We start from the raw sequence: 15,075 nt of genomic DNA, 5'->3' as shown, positions 1-15,075 counted from the left end.
ACTGCCACAGCTTTCAGTGAGTGAACAACAATCCAGTGAATATCGTCAAAGAGTTTATCAGTTACATCTTTCCCTTGTGTGCTCTCCAGATATAGCCTCAGGTTATTCACTGACCATTTCCCACCATGTATAGGATTATAATCACCCTGGAAATAGAGTTACAGATAAATGCCCGTATCTTAATAGGAAAACAGAGGATGTGTTCTTGAGATAAGCAAATGGGAAACTTTGGTCTGTTCCTGGTCCTTCATCCAGTGCTTTTAGCCAAATCAGCCTGGGAATTCAGGGAAGTCTTACAACTTGCAAGACTGTTTCTGAACTGGTGGTAGAAATAAGGATGTAAAATAAATAGAAATTATCAGCCCCATTTAATTAGAGACCATTACATCCATTTTATTGATTGTATGAGGTTATTTATTATCATGGATCTGAAACAATTATTATTTGTGATAAGGAGGACCTCCATTGGTTGAGGTTGACCATGGATGTTGCATCTAAGCTGTCATATGCAAGGCAGGGCAGTACAATATGGAGAACAAGCTGTTGCCCATGCCGCAGGCTCCTGTTCTCCACTCAGCTGCTGAATCCAAAGGAATGGCAAAGCAGCTCTGAGAAGAGGGTGAGCAGGAGTTGCCAGTCAGCATTGAACTCAATGTAGGACTGCCTTAGGGACTCAAGTTCTGGGCTTTTCCCTCTGGGTTTACTCCCGAAGCCTTCTCCATAAGTGGGTATAGCCACAAGGCACAGAGGTTTGAGATCAGAGATTTCCTTCTTCTAGATGAGCTGCTGACCAAGGCTAACGAGCCACATCTGCTGAAGCAACTGGTTTTAAAGTGTCTGTAACTAGCTTTGCCCCTTCACCTATCAGTAGAAACGATTCCCCAGGCCTTAGTAAGCCACACGTGAAGGCCAGGAGCTGGATTTGGTTGATTTCGTTGTTGGAGTCCATTTGAGAAACATGCCATTGGGCGCTAGGTAGTGGGAGCTTATCCCCACTCCTTCTACCCACCCCCCCCTCCCAGCTATAACAACTTTAAGGAACCTAAAAATGATACTGTTACAAATTTATGATACTTTTTCAGCCACTTAAATCATTTTTTTTGACTTTTCCCTTGGATCAGGATGAAGGTATCAGTTTCAGAAATGGAACATTTTTTTGCCCTGAATATTCCAAATTGGCCCTTGGATACCGTCTTTCAAATGCGTTGCAGAGAGAAATCTGTCGGCTAATGATAAACGTCAACTACAGCCCCAGAGTAGCATCTCTTGCAGCGCTATCATGAATATTTACACTGTACATTTTTATCTGAATAAGACACTTCATTTGAAAAATATGATTTAAGAAACATTTAAGGTACACTAGGACCAATATATCTGTTCCCAATTGGCAGTTTTGGTGCAGAACCCTTGCATTCACTGCACTTCACAACAAGTCCTAACAGCTAATAGAGTTCATCCATCATTCGGGAGTCTCGGATGGTATGTTGCCTCCCTGGTGCCAGGGTCCGGGACATCTCAGATCAGGTGCAGGCTATTCTTGAGAATGAGGGCATGAACCCAGATGTAGTGGTCCATGTAGGGACCAACGATGTAGGTAAGGTGAGTGAGGGGGTCCTGCTTAGAGAGTTCAGGGAGTTAGGAGTGAAGCTGAAAGGCAGGACCTCCAGGGTGACAATCTCGGGATTGCTACCTGTGCCACGTGCGAGTGAGGCGAAGAATAGAATGATTATGCACATTAATACGAGGCTGAGAGCATGCTGCAGGAAGGAAGGGTTCAGGTTTTTGGATAATTGGTCTTTGTTCCAGGGACATTGGGATCTGTTTCGAAGGGACGGTCTACATCTGAACCGGAGGGGTACTAACATTCTTGCAGGAGTGTTTGCCAGTGCTGCTCGGGGGGGGTTTAAACTAGATGTGCAGGGGGCAGGGATCCAGATCCAGAGGGTTGGTCAGAAGGAGCATGGGGTTAAATGTGTAGAAGGTTTGGGTGATCTTGAGAAGGTCATCAAAATTCAGGGTGCAATTAGCCTGATGGAAGTTCAAGGAGCTGGGTTAGGTACAGTAGACAGTGTTATAAGCAAAGAGAGGAGGAATGGGCTCAGAATTCTACACTTGAATGCGCGTAGTGTCAGAAATAAGACAGATGAGCTTGAAACTCAGATGAAAATGGGGAACTACGATATTGTTGGGATAACTGAGACATGGCTGCAAGGGGATCAGGCCTGGGAATTGAGTGTACCAGGGTATACATGCTATCGTAGAGACAGAAATATGGGAAGAGGGGGTGGGGTGGCCCTGTTGGTGAGGAATGAGATTCAGTCCTTAGCAAGAGGTGACTTGGGAACAGGGGAAGTAGAGTCTGAGTGGATTGAGCTGAGGAACAGTAAGGGTAAAAAGACCCTAATGGGTGTTGTGTACAGGCCCCCAAACAGTACCGTGGATATTGGGTACAAGTTGATTAGGGAGTTAACATTGGCATGTGCTAAAGGTAATGCAGTCGTTATGGGAGATTTCAACATGCAGGTGAACTGGGAGAATCAGGTAGGTGCTGGACCCCAGGATAGGGAGTTTGTGGAGTGACTAAGGGATGTATTTTTGGAACAGCTTGTGCTTGAGCCAACCAGGAACGAGGCTATTTTGGACTTGGTGATGTGTAATGAACAGGAATTGATAAGTGATCTTGAAGTAAAGGAGCCATTAGGAAGTAGTGATCATAACATGATAAGTTTTTATCTACAATTTGAGAGGGATAAGGGCAGATCAGAGGTGTCAGTGTTGCAATTAAATAAAGGAGACTACGGAGCCATGAGGGAAGAGCTGGCCAAAGTTAAATGGGCGGATGCCCTGGCAGGAAGGACAGTGGATCAGCAGAGGCAGATATTCTTGGGGATAATACAAAAGATGCAAAAGCAGTTCATTCCAATGAGAAGGAAGGATTCAAAGAGTGGGAAGGGGCCACAGTGGTTGACAAAGTCAGAGATTGTATAGCATTAAAGAAAAAGAAGTATGACAGGGCTAAGATGAGTGGGAATACAGATGATTGGGAAAGTTTTAAGGAACAGCAGATCTTAACTAAAAAAGCAATACGGAGAGAAAAAATCAGGTATGAGCTCAGTCTAGCCAGGAATATAAAAGGGGATAGCAAAAGCTTTTTTAGCTATGTGAAGAGAAAGAAGATAGTTAAGAACAATGTTGGCCCCTTGAAGAATGAATTGGGAGAAATTGTTATGGGAAACAGGGAAATGGCAACAGAATTTAATGCGTACTTTAGATCTGTCTTCACCAGGGAGGACACAAGCAATCTCCCAGATGTATGGATGGGCCAGGGTCATAAGGTATCAGAGGAATTGAGACAGATTGACATTAGGAAAGAAACTGTGATGAGTAGACTGGTAGGACTGAAGACTAATAAATCCCCGGGTCCAGATGGTCTGCATCCGAGGGTTCTAAAAGAGGTGGCTCAGGAAATTGCGGATGCATTGGTAATCATTTTCCAATGTTCCTTAGATTCAGGATCAGTTCCTGAAGATTGGAGAGTGGCTAATGTTATCCCACTTTTCAAGAAGGGAGGGAAGGAGAAAACGGAGAACTATCGCCCTGTTAGCCTAACGTCAGTCGTGGGGAAGATGCTTGAGTCCATTATTAAGTAGTGGCACATCTTGATGGCAGAAATAGGATTAGGCCGAGCCAGCATGGATTTACCAAATCATGCTTGACTAATCTGTTGGAGTTTTTTTGAGGGTGTAACAAGGATGTTAGACGAGGGTAAGCCAGTGGATGTTGTGTACCTAGATTTTCAGAAGGCATTCGATAAGGTGCCACATAGGAGATTGGTGAGTAAAATCAGAGCTTATGGCATTGGGGGCAGGGTTTCAACATGGATAGAAAACTGGTTGGCAGATAGAAAGCAAAGGGTAGCAGTGAATGGGTGTTTCTCGGACTGGCTGGAGGTGACTAGTGGGGTACCACAAGGCTCTGTATTGGGACCACAGCTCTTTACGATTTATGTCAACGATTTAGATGAGGGCATTGAAAACTATATCAGCAAGCTTGCTGACGATACTAAACTGGGTGGCAGTGTGACTTGCGAAGAGGACGTTAGGAGAATACAGGGAGACTTGGATAGGCTGGGTGAGTGGGCAGATACTTGGCAGATGTCATTCAATGTGAATAAATGTGAAGTTATCCACTTTGGAAGCAGGAACAAGAGGGCAGAGTATTGTCTGAACGGTGTAGAGTTAGGTAAGGGAGAAATGCAAAGAGACCTAGGAGTCCTAGTTCACCAATGAAGGTGAATGAGCAAGTGCAAAAGGCAGTGAAGAGGGCAAATGGAATGTTGGCCCTTGTTACAAGGGGAATTGAGTACAAGAGCAAGGATGTCCTTTTGCATTTGTACAGTTTTGGTCTCCAGGTTTAAGGAAGGACATTCTGGCAATTGAGGAAGTGCAGCGTAGATTCACTAGGTTGATTCCTGGGATGGCAGGGTTGTCTTACGCAGAGAGATTGGAGAGATTGGGCTTGTACACGCTGGAATTGAGGAGATTGAGAGGGGATCTGATTGAAACGTTTAAGATAATTAAAGGATTTGATAGGATTGAGGTGGGAAATATGTTCCAGATGTTGGGAGAGTCCAGTACCAGAGGGCATGGATTGAGAATAAGAGGTCAGTTATTTAAAACAGAGTTGAGGAAGAGCTTCTTCTCCCAGAGAGTTGTGGAGGTGTGGAATGCACTGCCTCGGAAGACGGTGGATGCTTTCAAGAAGGAGCTAGATAGATATCTGATGGATAGGGGAATCAAGGGATATGGGGACATGGCAGGGACTGGGTATTGATAGTGAATGATCAGCCATGATCTCAGAATGGCGGTGCAGACTCGAGGGGCCGAATGGTCTACTTCTGCATCTATTGTCTATTGTCTATTCTGACTATATGTGAATCCTTTTATTAAAACTGATGCAGTTACAGTTCAATTCCACCTGCTTCAGTTGGAATCCATGGACTATAATGTGGAGTTATCTACTGCATAGAAAGTTTTGACCCTGACCTGTCAGTACTCCCAGTATTTCAAACTCATGCAGTCATCTTGACTGTTTATATTGTCATTTTAACATTCAACATGCAGTAGTTAATCAACTTACTCCCAGTTTTTGTACAGACACATTTGTAAGATGCACAAACATGTTATCCAATTCACTGGTGCTTGGCGTGTACTTCATTGTACAAAATCGACAAAATCCTAGCCGATACCTACAATGTAAAGGAAATGAAATGATTCATCCTGCAAGAGAGTTTTTATTTGTCAAATATCAGAAATTTAACAGAAGTAATATTATTTCAAAATCATAATTTTATCCTGAGTATCATCTATTTTCCATATTAGAAAACAGGGAAAACAAAATAATTTGCAAATGACTCCAGGCAGTACTAGTTTGCTTTTCATTAAATTGTTATAAAGCTAAGAGGACAATTGTGAACTGTATCAGCAGGTGATTTCTGACTCGCCCAGCAACTGGGCTGGAGGTAAGATTTTCATATAGCTAATGCTCTGCAGAAGGGTGAAATTACCTGAGTTTATAATGGCTGACACCTACCAAACCACCAGCTGTCAGCTCAATTGATCCAGTTTCTAAGCTGACAATGTTGAAAAGGGATTCAATACAAATAAAAATACCAAAAGAAGAATTTTTATTTTACACTTTTCATGCATAGATTTTTCTGGGTTTCCATTAAAATTTTGGCAATTATTTTCTCTATTCAAAATCTGTAGGTTTCCTTGAATTTTTGAGGAAACTTAATAAAATATAAAATTCAATGAATTGCATTCTTCTTAACACATTGTTTAAATTCAATTTTATTTAACTTGACTGGATAATTATGCTACCTGCAGAGGTACAGACTTAATCAAAATTCTGTCCAACTGTGATGAAACACATGACCATGAAAGTAATTTGACTGATTTCTCCGACTTACATGTAACATTTAAGTGGTCGATAGGAGGTCACCAACACATACAAGCGTAAATCAAACTTCTTTCCACCGATCAGTAGTGGATTGTCTATGTACAATGAAATGACATATGCCTCTTTCCCAGCTGGAGATATAAACCTGCAAATTAATATCTTGAATTTGTAAAAGTAGTAAAGAGGACTAGAAATTAAAACTTTTTAAATCTTGACAGAAGGTAATCAATCCAGGACATTAAAACTACTTTCTCTGCCAATATAGTTTTGTAGAGATACAGTCGTAAATTCAGCATTTTCTGGTTTTATTTAACATTCCCAGCATTTGTAGTATCTCACTTTGTTACTGCAACTAGTTTCTAAAATAGATATATTGTGTCCATTTGGGTGCCAATAAAAGTAATAACAAACCAAACACAGTCATTCTCACGTGGTTGTCCGACTGTCTCGTGACCACTTCTTGATCTGGGAAAGTTTATTGATAAGAAAAATTCCTTTCCCCTGAGCTTTTCCACATGGTTTCATTATCCAAGTGCTAGTTGGGTTCTTTCGGAACTCCTCCACAAACAAATTGTAATCACCAGGCAGCATGAATGTGACTGGAATAAAATCTGAAAAGTAATGATTTGACATTGTCAATATAGCCAAGGTAGTGAAGTCCTTTGCTCTTAGATTTATGTCACAGTCAATTTGGATTAGAAGAATTCATACCTCTTCAAGTTAACTGACTGTAATAAATGTACCCAATAAAAACATTGTGATTTCTACCAAGGTAAAATTCCATACCTGATATTCTTGGGTAGATATGATTACATGAGAGCAATTATGTCAATGAGATTCATGTATAAATCCTACAAAAATTGAGCTCAAATTTATATGAACTTAATGCACTTAAATAGTTCTTAATAAAATCTTAAAATGCAAGTCAGAATAAACTGTGCTTCAGGATAAGGTTGTTCCCTCAATGAAGTTTAAATAAAGGGTAGGTTTGCTATTCTTGATTGTGCCAAGGTCTCACTCACTTACACTGAATTAGTGTACAAAAAAACACTGAATTTTGTCAAAGTTAGCTTGTTCAAAAACAGTTCATGGAGCATTGAACATGGAACAGTACAGTGCATCAACAAACCCTTCGTCCAACCATGTCTGCCAAATTAACCTCATCTGCCTACACGTGGTCATATCCTTCTATTCCCTGCCTGATCATGACTTTTTGAAATACCCCTTAAATATTACTATCATAGCTACTTGTTACACCTCCTGTGGCAGTGCTTTTCAGGCACCTGTCCCTCTGTTTTTTTTTTAAACTGTAAATCTTCTTTAAACTTATGTGCTTTACTACTTGCCATTTCCTCCCTGGGAAAAGGACTCTGACTGTCAATGCCTCTTGCAATTTTATACACTGTACTTCAATCACATCACCATTCAACCTCCAGCACTCCAAAAAATACTAAATTTATCCAATTGTCTTGATAGCTAATGCACTTCAGTCTGGGCAACATGCTAGTGAACTTCTTCCGTACACTCTCCAAACTTTCTACATCCTTCCTGTATGGCAACCAGAAGTGCACACTACAATCCAAGTGTAGTCAGCCGAAGTTCTATACAGCTGCTACAAGAGCAGCCAACTTTTATACTCAGTACCTCCAAGTAATGATGGTAAGCATGTTGTCTGCCTTCTTTACCTACTGTATCCTCTTGAATTACCATTTTCAGGGAACCACGGAATCACACCCCAAGATTCCCCTGTGCATCAATGTACTGGAGAGTTCTGCCATTTATCTCTTGTGTTTGACCTCCTAAAATGAAGCTCCATACACCTGTCCAGATTAAGCTCCATCTATCAGATCTCCACTCAAATTTCCAACTGATCTATATCCTACAGTGTCTTTGATGGCAACCTTCTTCATTAATCGCATCTGTATCAACTTCTATGTCATCTGTATCTTATATTGTCATTCAGATTGTTAATTTCTATCATTAACAGAGGTCCCAGCACAGATCCTTGCATAACACCACTAGTCAGAGACCTCCAGTTGGGAAAACATTTCTCTAACACAATCCTCCTATACAGCAAAGCTAATTTTGGATCCAATTTACCAGATCACTGCAGATCTGGCATGTGACCTTGTTAAAAATGCTTTACTGAAGTCCATATAGACAGCATCCAACCATCCTACCCTCAACAATCACCTCCACCACTTGCTCAAAAACTCAATTAGATTTATGAGACATAATCTCCCTGCACTAAACAATACTGACTATCCCAAGTAAATTCATGCTTCTCCCTAAGAATCTTATCAATGATTTCTCTTCTATCGATTCCATGTTCACCAAAATTTCCTGGTTTGCTCCTGTTGCTCTTCTTAAACAGATGAACAACTCTGGATATTCTCAGTCTTCTGGCACCTCACCCATGGTTGGAGAATTCTTCTGGAAAGGCCCTAGAAATTTCTTTCTTTACTTCCTTCACTATTCTGAAATAGATCCCATCGGGCCCTGGGAACCTAATCATTTTAATATCTTTCTAGGCACTTCCACCTTCTAAATATCAATATACCCTTAGGGTAAGAGTATTCCTCTCCATAATCTCACCATTATCCTATATGCTGAATATCAATACAAAGTATTAAGGATTCACTTACTCTGACTACAAACAACTACTCTCCATTGTTCTTAAGTGCACCTACTCTTTCCCTAGTTACCCTCTCGTCCTAACTCATGGAGCAAAAACCAAGCTGCTTAATGAACTCAAGCAGCAGCTATGGAGGCAAATGGACAGCTGACACTTTGGCTCAAGACTCTGCTTCATAATTTATTCAGGGTCTCATTCTGAATTGTTGACAATTCCTGGTATAGGATCACAAATTGAATTGTCACTCACAAGAGAAAATCTGCACATGACTGAAATCCAAGCAACACACACACACAAAATGCTGGAGGAACTCAGCAGGCCAGGCAGGATCTAAGGAAAACAGTACAGTCGATGTTTCAGGCCAAAACCCTATGGCAGGACTGGAGAAAAAACAATGAGGAGTAGATTTAAAAGGCAGGGAAGGAGAGAAAGAAACACAAGGTGATAGGTGAAACCAGTAGGAGGAGGGATGAAGTAAAGAGCTGGGAATTGATTGGTTAAAGAGCTATAGGGCTGGAGAAGGGGGAGTCCGATAGGAGGGAACAGAAGGCCATGGAAGAAAGAAAAGGTGGGGAGGATCACCAGAGGGAGGCAATGGGTAGGCAACGAGATAATGTGAGAGAGGGAAAGTGGATGAGGAATGGTGAAAGGAGGGGGCATTTCCCATCCTCTTGGCTCCACAGATGCTACCTGACTCACTGAGTTCTTTACTTGTTGCCACAAATTCCAGCAGCTACAGTCACGTGCCCCAATCTGTATAACTGTGTACAACACCAAGTTAGCATGCAAATTTCACATCTGATAAATGGTTTAGATACCCAATAAAACATACCTACAAACAAATTTTATGGATAATGGTATGCAGTGTTAAAATAATACTCTCTTTCAATAGATGCATTCAATTGCATGCACCAGAACAAGAACATTCAAAACTTCCAAAACAAGCTTATGTTAAGGATACATTTCTCACAAATCTTTACATTTTCTGATATAGTGCTCTTCTGGAGACAAAACTTTGTCTGTTGTCAATGACAAAGACCAAGTAATATTCAAGAATTTACCAGATTTCTGAGAAATCAAAGAACACCGTGCTCCTGGTCTTTCAAATTTCAAGATTCAAGATTGGTTATTGTCATTCTTCACTACATGGGTGTAAAGCAGAACAAAATGACTGTTACTCTGGATCCAACGCAGCATAAAAAAACACAATAAGTATAAAAGTAATCCCATAAAACAGAATGTACAAGTAACTGTAAAATAGTAGTGTGGGTGGGGGGGGGGGGGGGGAGTTTAAAAGGGTGCTGAGAGGAGGAGGAGTAGCTGAAGAGGATGTAATAGTATGATAGAGTCACAGCATCATCTAGTCTGTGCCAAGTCATTAATCTGCCTAGAGCCATCAACCTGCAACTGAACCATAGCCCTCCATAACACTCCCACTGATGTATTATCCAATATTTCTCTCAAATGTTGAAATCAAACCTGCATCCACCACTTGTGTTGGCAGCTCACAACCCTCTGAGTGAAGTAGATCCCCTTTATGTTCCTCTTAAATGTTTCACCTTTCACCCTTAACCCATGACCTCTAGCTGTAGTCTCACCCAACCTCAGTGGAAAAAAAGCCTGCTTGCATCTACCCTCAATTTTGTAGATCTCTATCAAATCTCCCCTCAATCTTCTATGTTCTAGGGAATAAGGTCCTAATCTATTTAACCTTTCCCTATAACTCAGGTCCTCAAGTCCTGGCAACATCCTCATAAATTTTCTCTGTACTCTTTCAGTCTTATTTACATCTTTCCTGTAGGTAGATGATCAAAGCTGAACAATACTCCAAATTAGGCCTCACCAATGTCTTATTCAATTCCAAAACATACCAACTCTTATACTCAATAAATTGATTTATGAAGTCCAATGTGCCAAAGCATTCTTTACTATCCTATCTAGCTGTGATGCCACTTTCAAGAAATTATGTATCTGTACTCCCAGATCCCACTGTTCTATTGCACTTGTAGGTGCCCTACCAATCACTGTGTAAGGCCTTCCCTGGTTGGCAGGAGTTGGGGGGGGTGGGCAGTTAGTAAATGAGTGGATGTGTTGAGCAGCCTGATGATGTTTGGGGAAATGACTGTTTTTGAGTCCAGTGATCCAACAGTGAATGCTGCACCCTGATGGGAGTAAGACAAACAAGGATGGTGGGTAGGATCCTTCATGATATTGTTGGACTTTTTCTAGCACCTTTCTGCATATATTGCATATTCTGCATATGCACCTTTCTGCCAACAGTCAACAGGAAAACAAACACTTCATTTTATTCATATAGCTGTGAGATCAATTGATAATCTTAAATAAAAACAATATTAATCTGTTAAAGTAACTTTAAAACTACCAATGTTTCATTCAGCAGTTCTTAATGATTGTTTCTTTATCAATGAATAAATCTGGAAATTGTTTATTTGAGGTTTACTTGCTTTCTAAATCACAAACAATAATGTTAGCTAACATGCAACATTAACAGTATTTATGCATTCAAACTACAAGATCGATCAGCATTTACAGTGTCTAATCAAATTTATTAGTTAAGATTATCAAATATGAAAATATTACCAAAATAAATTGTATGAAAATCTCAGCTCTTAATCATTTTGAACTAATTTGCCTTTAAATCAGAAAGATACTGGTTCAGAAAACTGGTCAAAAAATTCTAGGCTGATCCTTGAGCATGGAACAGAAAGCCTGCTGCTTTGAAATAAACTTTGTAAGGGGCTCATTTAGAAAGCTGATATTAAACAAAGGGCATGCCGGCCTATTCATGAGCATTTAGAAAGACCATGGCATTACTTTGATGAAAATTAGCCGTTATTCTCACCTTATCCATCCCTTATTCAAATAACTATACTGTTTTCCTGTTCTTTAACATCCTATTATTTTTGGAGGCTTGACAGCCTCATTTCTTACATTACCTTACCAAAATTTACCCAGAATAAAATTACTTTGGTATAACTAAACCCACAAAGGTCACCATCAAGTGTGAATTTATTTTACTTATAATTAAGGCACAGTTGTTCTCCAATACCCTGGATCAGATACTTGATTGCAGGTAAGGTCTTTCCATTTACCTAAATGAACATATTTGCCATTTTCGTCCTTCTCCACAAGTGGGCTTGCCTCCCTTTCTAACTCTCGGCGATAGCGCTTGATATTCTTTACCATCAGGTCCTTCCGTGTCAGCTCGTAATGATTTGGAAAATGATTCACAATTTGATCATCATTCAGACGGTAGCCATTTTCAATGCTGAAAACATTTCGAATTGTCTGTACACTCATCCTATGAGAATAAATGTCCAATAGTGACCATAACATTAAATGTACAAAGGTCAAATATTTAAATATTATTAATAATAAAAATGACTCCCTTTCCAATTCATGCTACTCCTTGTACCACATATGATCTCCAGATGGGACATCTTTCAAAACTCTCACAACATGGAAGAAAGTAATTCAGCTTACTTATGCTGGCTCTCCAATTCCCGCCATTTATTTCCCATTAACTTAAGACCATAAGATATAGGAGCAGAAATAGGCCATTTGGCCCATCAAGTCTGCTCCACCATTCAATCACGGCTGACCCAATTCTTCCAGTCATTCCCCACTCCCCTGTCTTCACCCCATACCCTTTGATGCCCTGGCTAATCAAGAAACTGTCTATCTCTGCCTTAAATACACCCAATGACTTGGCCTCCATAGACGCTCGCAGCAACAGATTCCACAGATTTACCAATCTCTGGCCGGCTGGAGACGAAGGTTCCCAAGTTCGAATCCAAGTCAGGCCATTCCAAGCACGCTTTCGAACCGTGCTGGGTTGAGCGTTGAGCTAGTCACTTGGCCTCATAAAAAATACAAGGGTTAAGTCAGGAACGTTCATATCGTGACCCGGTTAATCCGAAAGGAGACCAATCCTGACACCACACGCCAGACAAGAATGGCTGACTGTCTGGTGCGACACGCTTAAATTTAAAAAAAAACACCCTCTGACTGAAGTAATTTCTGCGCATCTCCGTTCCAAATGGATGTCCTTGAATTCTGAAATCATGCCCTCTGGACTCCCCCTACCATGGGCAATAACTTTGCCATATCTAATCTGTTCAGGCCTTTCAACATTCGGAATGTTTCTATGAGATCACGCCCATTCCTCTGAACTCCAGGGAATACAGCCCAAGAGCTGCCAGACATTCCTCATACGGTAACCCTTTCATTCCTGGAATCATTCTTGTGAATTTTCTCTGAACCCTCGTCAATGTCAGTATATCTTTTCTAAAATAAGGAGCCCAAAACTGCACAAATACTCCTAAGTGTGGTCTCACAAGTGCCTAATAGAGCTTCAACATTACATTCCTGCTCTTATATTCTATACATCTAGAAATGAATGCCAACATTGCATTCACCTTCTTCACAACTGACTCAAGCTAACTTTAGTGCATCTTGCATAAGGACTCCCAAGTCTCTTTGTATCTCTGCATTTTGAATTCTTTCCCCATCTAAATAATAGTCTGCCCGTTTATTTCTTCCACCAAAGTGCATTACCATAGACTTTCCAACATTGTTTTTCATTTGCCACTTCTTTGCCCATTCCCCTAAACTATCAAAGTCTCTCTGCAGGCTCTCTGTTTCCTCAACACTAGCCGCTCCTCCACCTATCTTTTTATCGTCAGCAAATTTAGCCACAAATCCATTGATACCATAGTCTAAATCATTGACATACATCTTAAAAAGCAGCGGTCCCAACACCGACCCCTGTGGAAGTCCACTGGTAACCGGCAGCCAGCCAGAATAAGATCCCTTTATTCCTACTCTGTTTTTTGCTGACCAGCCAATGCTCTACCCATGCTAGTAACTTCCCTGTAATTCCATGGGCTCTTATCTTGCTAAGCAGCCTCATGTGCAGCACCTTGTTAAAGGCCTTCTGAAAATCCAAGTACACCACGTCTACTGCACCTCCTTTGTCTACCCTGCTTGTAATTTCCTCAAAGAATTGCAGTAGATTTGTCAGGCAGGATTTTCCTTTCAGGGAACCATGCTGGCTTTGGCCTAACTTGTCATGTGCCTTCAGGTACTCCGTAATCTCATCCCTAACAATCAATTCCAACAACTTCCCAACCACTGATGTCAGGCTAACAGGCCTATAGTTTCCTTTCTGCTGCCTCCCACCCCTCTTAAATAGCAGAGTGACATTTGCAATTTTCCAGTCATCCAGTACAACGCCAGAATCTATCGATTTTTGAAAGATCATCATTAATGCTTCCGCAATCAATCTCTCCAGCTACTTCCTTCAGAACCCGAAGGTGCATTCCATCAGGTCCCGGAGATTTATCCACCTTCAGACCATTAAGCTTCCTGAGCACCTTCTCAGTCGAAATTTTCACTGCACAAACTTCACTTCTCTGACACTCTTGAATGTCAGGTTTACTGCAGATGTCTTCCACTGTGAAGACTGATGCAAAATACGCATTTAGTTCCTCTGCTATCTCTGCATCTCTCATTACAATATCTCCAGCATCATTTTGTATTGGTCCTATATCTACCCTTGACTCTCTTTTACCCTTTGTGTACTTAAAATTTTTTATTATCTTCTTTGATATTAGTCACCAGCTTCCTTTCATAATTCTTGTATTTCTTCACATGCCCATCAATTCCCCAGTGATTTTCCTGCTAAGTACACTAGGAACAATTTACAGTAGCTAACTGAAAAATCAACACACTTGTGGGCTGTGAGAGCAAACTGGAGGACAAGTGAGAAACCAGACAGTCACAGGCAAAACATACCAACTCCATAAAGATAGCACCCGAGATCAGGATTGAAGTCAGGTCCATGGAGCTGGAGAAGAGATTGCAGTACCCTTTTCCAGTTGAAAAGCTCAAAACCAGAAACACCATGGTTCATTCCAGTCAAACCTAATAATGTATAAACAATCAACTGCATTCACCAAGATCATGGCCATACAGTAAACTTATTAAATTATCTGCCTGGCAGAAAGACCAACTGGATAAATAAGGAATCACCCAAGTTATACTTTCAAAGCAATTTACAGACTGCTACAACAGCATTCAGAAAATAATCAAGAAAGTGTAGCTGAAGATCATTAAGTAAGTTTCAGGCAGATGCAGATTCTTAAGAGTATGCCAGAGAAAGCAGCCTTGGAATCTCAAGACTAAGTGGAGATGGAAATGACAGAAATCCGACAATGGCGGCCGAGGCAGAGAACCAACATCAGACTGGCATCCAAGGTGACATCCCAGCAGAAAGAACACAGCAAGGAACAGCATGGAAAAGCAGAAGCAATTTGAGGAATGGCAAAAGATAATGATAAATCTTGCTGGCGTAGAATTAGTTGAAAACAATGGGAGCAAACTCCAGAGTAAATGGATAAATCTGCAGGTGTGAAGCAACTGTTAAAATATGAACTGAAAAAGCTTAAATGACAATG

At 40.8% G+C, this 15,075-nt stretch overlaps 1 protein-coding gene across 2 annotated transcripts in view; it reads right to left on the bottom strand.

Annotated features, from left to right (window-relative positions):
* LOC132381215 (polyglutamylase complex subunit TTLL1-like) overlaps window positions 1-15,075 on the bottom strand; it is a 34,331-nt gene that overhangs the window by 7,845 nt on the left and 11,411 nt on the right. Inside the window, exons 1-6 of one of the 2 annotated variants that reach the window (XM_059950544.1) lie at window positions 12,369-14,441; window positions 11,710-11,918; window positions 6,392-6,572; window positions 5,972-6,106; window positions 5,140-5,248; window positions 3-146 (exon numbers count right to left, since the gene is read on the bottom strand). In XM_059950544.1, the coding sequence (XP_059806527.1) occupies window positions 3-146; window positions 5,140-5,248; window positions 5,972-6,106; window positions 6,392-6,572; window positions 11,710-11,917 (777 nt within the window). In that variant the 5' untranslated portion in view covers window position 11,918; window positions 12,369-14,441. Of the gene's footprint in view, window positions 1-2; window positions 147-5,139; window positions 5,249-5,971; window positions 6,107-6,391; window positions 6,573-11,709; window positions 11,919-12,368; window positions 14,442-15,075 lie in introns of those variants that run through there. The other variant, XM_059950543.1, reaches the window with a different exon arrangement.

The sequence above is a fragment of the Hypanus sabinus genome, chromosome 25 (genome assembly GCF_030144855.1).
Source record: "Hypanus sabinus isolate sHypSab1 chromosome 25, sHypSab1.hap1, whole genome shotgun sequence".
Taxonomy (NCBI): Eukaryota; Metazoa; Chordata; class Chondrichthyes; order Myliobatiformes; family Dasyatidae; genus Hypanus; species Hypanus sabinus.
The sequence above is the reverse complement of the archived record's forward strand: the minus strand, read 5'-3'. Positions and strand labels throughout refer to the sequence as shown.